Here is a 7,500-nt window from a genome sequence, read left to right as displayed (position 1 = left end):
ATGGAGGCGTACATTCCTCATTCTTTATCTCAAGCAAACCTTCTAAACCTTGGTTTAACTCAGCCTGTTCTCGTGCTATACATGATAGAGAATCATGCCAAGTCTGTTCTTCAACTTGCCAATAAGTAGAAAATGTCATAATCTTTCAAACTCAAACTCCACTCGGGACTTCTGGCATCTAGCCAAAAACATCTCCAATAACTTCACTTCTTCATCTTTCCCTCCTTTATTTCATCCTGATGGCACCATTGCCATCTTTTCTGTCTCTAAAGCTGAACTCATCTCTCAAACCTTTGCTCACAACTCCACCTTGGACGATTCTGGGCTTGTCCCTCCCTTTCCTCCTCCCTTTTACTATTTCATGCCTACAATCAAAATTCTTCGTAACGATGTTTTCCATGCCCTCGCTGGCCTAAACCCTCGGAAGGCTTATGGTCCAAATGAGGACCCTCTTATTGTTCTCAAAAACTGTGCTTCCGTGCTTGCAGCTTGCCTGGCCAAACTCTTCCAACTTTGTCTATCTACTTCTACCTTTCCTTCCTGCTGGAAGTTTGCCTACATTCAGCCTGTTCCTAAAAAGGGTGACCGTTCATTAATGACGTTCTTAACCAAACTTCTTGCCCTATCCACTCCTACGCTGACGATACCACCTTACATCTTTCCATGTTCTTTCAGAGACGACCAACTCTTCACGAAGTCAACAGATAACGCAGGGACGCCACAGAACGCCTGACTTCTGATCTTTCTAAGATTTCCGATTAGGGCAGAAAAAATCTAGTAGTTTTCAATGCTTCAAAAACTCAATTCCTCCATCTATCAACTCGACACAACCTTCCAGACAACTATCCCCCCTCTTCTTCAATGACACTCAACTGTCTCCCTCTTCCACAATGAATATCCTCGGTCTGTCCTTTACTCATAATCTTAACAGGAAACTTCATATCTCATCTCTTGCTAAAGCAGCTTCTATGAAGTTAGGTGTTCTGAGGCGTCTCCGCCAGTTTTTCTCGCCCCTCCAACTGCTTACTCTGTATAAGGGCCTTATCCGCCCGTGTATGGAGTACTCTTCGCATGTTTGGGGAGGTTCCAGTCACACAGTTTTACTAGATAGGGTGGAATCAAAAGCTTTTCGTCTCATCAACTCTCCTCCTCTGACTAACTGTCTTCAGCCTCTTTCTCACCGCCGAAATATTGCATCTCTTTCTATCTTTTATCGCTATTTTCATGCTAACTGTTCTACTGATCTTGCTAACTGCATGCCTCTCCTTCTCCTGCGGCCTCGCTGCACAAGGCTTTCTTCTTCCTCTCATCCTTATTCTGTCCAACTCTCTAACGCAAGAGTTAACCAGTACTCTCAATCATTCATCCCTTTCACCGGTAAAACTCTGGAACTCCCTCCCTGCATCTGTATTTCCGAATTCCTACGACTTATCTTCTTTTAAGAGGGAGGTATCGAGGCATTTGCTCCCCAATTTTGGCTGACGCTTTGTCACTTTTTAGAGAGCCAGCACTCAAGTGGGCCTTTTTCTTTAATCCTTTCTTTTTTTTTACCTTTGGCTGGCCCTCTTCCCTACATAAAAACAACAACAACAACTACTACTTTTCCTCCTCCTCCTCCTCCTCCTCCTCTTCTTGCTCCTTCTGCTGCTGCTACTGCTGCTACTACCATTATTACTATTACTACTGCTAAAGCAGTGTGTGTGTGTGTGTGTTTCACTGTATGATCTGCTGCAGTCTCTGACGAGACAGCCAGACGTTACCCTACGGAACGAGCTCAGAGCTCATTATTTCCGATCTTCGGATAGGCCTGAGACCAGGCACACACCACACACCGGGATAACAAGGTCACAACTCCTCGATTTACATCCCGTACCTACTCACTGCTAGGTGAACAGGGGCTACACGTGAAAGGAGACACACCCAAATATCTCTACTCGGCCGGGGAATCGAACCCCGGTCCTCTGGCTTGTCAAACCAGCGCTCTAACCACTGAGCTACCGGGCGTGTGTGTCTATGTGTGTGTCTGTGTGTCTTTCTGTCTGTGCTTATGTCTATTTGTGTATGTCTGCCTGTCTGTCTGTCTGTCTGTCTGTCTGTCTGTTTTCTCTCTCTCTCTCTCTCTCTCTCTCTCTCTCTCTCTCTCTCTCTCTCTCTCTCTCTCTCTCTCTCTCTCTCTCTCTCTCTCTCTCTCTCTCTCTCTCTCTCTCTCTCTCTCTCTCTCCCTAACACTCAAACACTCAGTCAAGAACCGACAGACAGACTTACAAACATGCACATACAACTTCCCGTGACTTGTTCTTTTCCTGTGAAGACAAACAAACATGCTGGCAGGTACACAAAACCAATCAAGATGTGGGCTGGGAGTGGGCTGGGCCAGGTGAGAAGCAATACCTTTCTTCCCCATGACTCCGCGCGCCCACTGATACCACCACCACCACCACCACCACCACCATCGCCACGCCCCGATCTGCATTTCGCTCATACGTATTTTCGACCAGGCTAGACACCATTTTCTTACGTGATGTTCCTGTTTTGAGAGCGCGGCACATACCATATAGGATTCCAGTGGCGCTCCGGGCGAGACTGCGAAAGGTGGCGAGGTTGTCGAGGTGCGGCGAGGGTGGTGTGTGGCTGGGTGGTGGTGTGTATGTGGTGTGCGTGCGGCGGGGATCGGGTCTTGAGAGGCTGAGAGAATGCTATTTGTTGGTGGGGTGGCTGGGATGGGGGGAGGGGGAAAATCGTTCAATTTGCCTTTTTTGTGTGTGTGTGTGTGCTTTGTTTTTTTTTTTCACTTTATTTTGTTCCTGCGGTGAGTTTTGAAGATGTGGTTTGTTCGTTGGTATATGCTGTTGTTGCTGTTGTTGTTGTTGTTGTTGTTGTTGTTGTTGTTGTTGTTGTTGTTGATATGCTAGTGTAAGCTTGAAGGGTTAAGGGATATGATGGGATGCTTAGAAGAGGAGTCGTCTGTCTCTCTCTCTCTCTCTCTCTCTCTCTCTGTCTCTGTCTCGTATATTGGTCTGTCGTGGAGTGGTGTTCTGTTAGTCTGCCATAGATTGGTGTTGGATTTTCAGGTTCAGTTACAGAAACGACAAAAAAAAAAAAGGTGAGATGATTTAGAGAAAGCTTGTTTGTTTGCTGGTAAATAATTGTTCAGTTATTCTTTTATTTCTCATCTGCTTTCTTTTTTTCTTTTTTTTCCTGTTGAAATGCTCACCTACAGTGGTCATAAGAAAATTCAGAAGAAGGAAAATAAGAGTGTTGTTTAGCAACCTCTCTCCTTTTCTTTTCGTTTTTTTTCCCGTTGTGATTACATTAGAATTGATATTGGTGGCCTTGAAAAGATTTAATTGAGTGCATTAGCATTGGAAGCATCTTCAGATGTTTACTAAGTGAACTCATAACGTAATTGAAAGCAAGCAAATCATTAGTAATTCCTGTACCAAGAGAGCTCGGGGCCTTACGGAGACACAAGCGGCTGTAAACACAGGCAAGAAGCTGAAAATATGAATGAAAAGAGAAAGGAACGAACTGTTTTTTAAATGGAATGATAAACTTAATGATCACGTAATAACTGTCAAATCAATAGAGACCTTTTGAATGATTTGACGAATTTATGGATAGGATTAGCAATGATATGTGGGCCTCATACGTGGACTGCCAGGCTTACTCACGTCAGGTTCCTTTATGCTATTAAGCTCTCGTCAAAGTGCGAACATCAGGTTACATTCTCGTGACGAAACCTTGTGTAATAATTCCATTAGAACTCTCTCTCTCTCTCTCTCTCTCTCTCTCTCTCTCTCTCTCTCTCTCTCTCTCTCTCTCTCTCTCTCTCTCTCTCTCTCTCTCTCTCTCTCTCTCTCTCTCTCTCTCTCTATATATATATATATATATATATATATATATATATATATATCTGTCTATCTCTCTATCTATATTTCTATCAATCTATGTATCAAGTTTACTCCTTCAAATGACGTGGTACAGTGGAACCATACGTGCTTTGGGGTCCCTCCGAGTGTAGGTTGAGGTTCCTATTCTCGGGGCAATGGTTTCCTAGCGGGTGGGCTTTCAGATAGGAGCTACCCTAAACAGTATCCCCTTTACCCCATAAATTCCCGTGAAAAGCCCACATGGTATAAATGAAAAAAAAAAAGAATGCCATGATACCAACCAATTATTGAGAACGCGCGCCACGGGAAGCTTAGATATGGCAACAGTTTCCTTAACGATCCAATTTACATAACGACGTCTCACATAACCTCTTCAAGTTGTCTCTAGTATTTATATTTATTGAGGAATGCGTTGGACAGTTATCACACAGCCTTGTAAAGTGTATCCATGTGTGCGTATATATGTGAGTGTTTGCCTCTCTGATTGTGTATTTTCTTTTTATTTTATGTAAGAGGAGACATCTGACCAATTGCAACAAAAACAATTAAACAAAAAGGCCCACTTACATGCCAGTTCCCGAGCAGTTATGTTTATATATCTGTGTCTATTATTACTCATGTAACATTAACCTTACTCTTCCCTTGTCGTTGCCTTGCCGTCCCACTGGCTCTCACTCACCTATGACCGTCATGTTGGCAGATTTCTGGAAGGTTTCAAAATTATCATCCGATATAACCTCGCAGGTGAAGGTGCCGGAGGAGGACAGCCCCACGTTCTTCAGGATCACCTTGAACTCCGTGGAATTCTCGGACTGTGGGGAGGAAAAGGATATGCATTAGTGAGTGTGTGTGTGTGTGTGTGTGTGTGTGTGTGTGTGTGTGTGTGTGTGTGTGTGTGTGTGTGTGTGTGTGTGTGTGTGTGTGTGTGTGTGTGTGTGTGTGTGTGTGTGTGTGTGTGTGTGTGTGTGTGTGTGTGTGTGTGTGTGTGTGTGTGTGTGTGTGTGTGTGTGTGTGTGTGTGTGTGTGTGTGTGTGTGTGTGTGTTTGTGTTGATGGTGATGGTAATGTTAGGCTGTCCCACATATACCCGTATTCTTAAACCGTTAGTCCTGTCTTCAGCGTTATTTCCAAAAGGCAATGGAGGTATTTAGTTAAGTTTCAAGCACTTTTCCCTATTGGCACTGGAAAACACATGGTAAACTTGCGATAGAAATTTGAAAACACCCTTGAAAATCTTAACATCTTGCACTAGTACCTAAAGAGAGCATAATTGATATAAGACGCCAAAACGTTTAGGGAATGCCAACCATAGTCACATAGCGGTCTTCCTCATAATAAGTTCCATATGACCCCGTTGTTGTGGTGCCTTACCCTCACTCCCAGTACATGACCGTGACAGAATAACCAACACAGCTTCTTCTTTCAGTCATGATTACCTGGCGTGTCCCATTTCCAGGTCTTGTGTTTTAGGTGTTTTTGTTTCCATTAACGTTAGTAGAATTCTATTAGTCTATGTACCAAACCATACACCAAAGCATACGCCAAACCAGCATCACTCTTGAGGTGGCTTCATTAAGTCTGTTTGTTATCTGAAAGGTGCTACGTGTTCTTTGTGTTGTGGTGTTACTGATAGGCTCTTAGCACACTACTACATCAGCTATAGATGAGTGATGACTTACACCAGATGTTCTTGATGCACTTTATGTTAGCCACTGCACAGAAAGAGAGAAAAAAAGAAAATGAAAACTATCACTGCCTTTAAACTGAGCAATATATAAAATGTTTACGAATTATAACTCAGTATATGGAAATGATAGTTATGCATCACCTCTCAACAGGCCACGTTACGCCACGCCACGCGCTGCTGAAGCTGCGTACAGGTCCACATCAATAGAATTTACAGCTCGTATCTTTTTTTTTTTACCGTTATCGCTAAATGTAGGTAGGTGAAGGTAGTACGTTAATAGATTTACTCACCTCGTTTACGATTGCGTTAATATTGCAGGAGCTAACAGAGCTTTGGATTCGTTCAATAAAAAATGTTTGGGATAATTTTTTTTTAAATGATATGATGCAAATATTTCTCAATCAGCTTAATAGTAAACTGTCTGGCCTCCGCTCCCTCTTGTGACCAACTCAACACAGCGCGCTCTGCATTACGCTAAACACTGATGAATTACGCGCGACACTGACGTAGCACTCTACTTTTTTCCCATTACACCATTACACTTGTACTTCCTAATTAATCATGCACTCGCTGACACCATGCCACCATTTCTAACACACACACACACACACACACACACACACACACACACACACACACACACACACACACACACACTATACGTATATGATTACAAAACATTAATAGACAAGACAGTGTAGGTATGTGTGAGTCAAATTCGTGTGGAGACGGTGAAATCTCGGTAGAAGTACGTAGACAGGGAGGACACAGAGGGAAAGTTATGTAGGGAGGAAGGGAGAAAACAGAGGGAATGGTAGGTAGGTAGGTAGGGAGAGAGGGAGGGAGACAGGGAAAGGTAGATAAGGTAGGTAGGTAGGGAGGGAGGGAGGAGACACAGAAGAGGTAGGTAAGGAGAGAGAGAAATGTAATATGCAGCTGCACGAGTGAGCCAAGACAAGAACTAAAAGACATTCTATTTGTCTTTAAGAGACCAGTGACTCCTCGAGGGTTGTGACAGTGACTCGCATATACTTATGAACTGAGATCTTTCTTTCATTTTTGTTTATCTTTTTATGTTTAAGGAAAAACTGGCCAAGGGCAACAGAAAGAATAAAAAAAATCCTCTTATACAACTTATACAACCTCCACTGCGGTGCTCTCAGTGTTCAGTTGCTAATTAATCGATGCACTTATGAACCGAGGAGTGATAAAGCCACGCACACGCTGTAGGACGGACGGTGTAACATGCTATCACCACTACAATCGGTATTCCCAAACATCTCAGCGCCTTATCCCCATTACATTTTTTAAGCAGGCTATAGAGTATGTTAGCGGAAGAGAAAGTTGTAAGGGTGTTTTTCTTGATTTTAGTGATGGTACAAAGAAGATTCAGCACCTCAGAAAACGATAGAATACCACGAAAACTCTAGTTACGAGTTTGTTAATAGAAAGGGAAGGTTGCAAGGGTGTCTTTCCTGATTCTAGCGATAGTTTAACCAAGACTCTTCACCTCAGAAAGTGATAAAACACCAGGAAAACTCGACCAATCATGAATTTGGTCTTTGAAAATTGTTCCTGATGACGGTCTAGAGTTTGAGATGAGCCTATATCTGAGGAGAAGGATGGAGGGTGGTGCTGATGTGGTTGTTACTGTACAGATGTAAGGTGAGACTGAGAGATCTTTCCAATACTTACACTTCATTGTTGTTAAAACCACGTCCATTTGTCATCTTTTTCTTTCATATTTGCTTCGTCAGACTCAGATGAAATTCGTTTGCATATTTTCTTTGCCTTTATTCTGCCGGAGTCTTCAGGCAGGAGGAGCAACAGGCGGCACAGTGCTGGCCATGTGGTGCGTGTCAAGCTCACCCATAAGGCACCAACATTCCTGCCTCCAGGGCCGTGCAGAGACCATTGAAGGGGC

The 7,500-nt window shown here is 43.3% G+C and overlaps 1 protein-coding gene and 1 non-coding gene across 2 annotated transcripts in view; both read right to left on the bottom strand.

The window, feature by feature from the left end:
• Positions 1 to 7,500, bottom strand: part of LOC123516524 — a 333,279-nt gene that overhangs the window by 18,475 nt on the left and 307,304 nt on the right. Inside the window, 1 exon segment of the mRNA XM_045275948.1 lies at positions 4,570 to 4,702. Coding sequence (XP_045131883.1) covers positions 4,570 to 4,702 — 133 coding nt within the window.
• Trnav-gac lies at positions 1,931 to 2,004 on the bottom strand. The gene has a single exon. It is a non-coding gene; the product is annotated as a tRNA-Val (tRNA).

The sequence above is a fragment of the Portunus trituberculatus genome, chromosome 41 (genome assembly GCF_017591435.1).
Source record: "Portunus trituberculatus isolate SZX2019 chromosome 41, ASM1759143v1, whole genome shotgun sequence".
Lineage (NCBI taxonomy): Eukaryota > Metazoa > Arthropoda > Malacostraca > Decapoda > Portunidae > Portunus > Portunus trituberculatus.
This window is presented reverse-complemented; position numbering and strand designations above follow the sequence as displayed.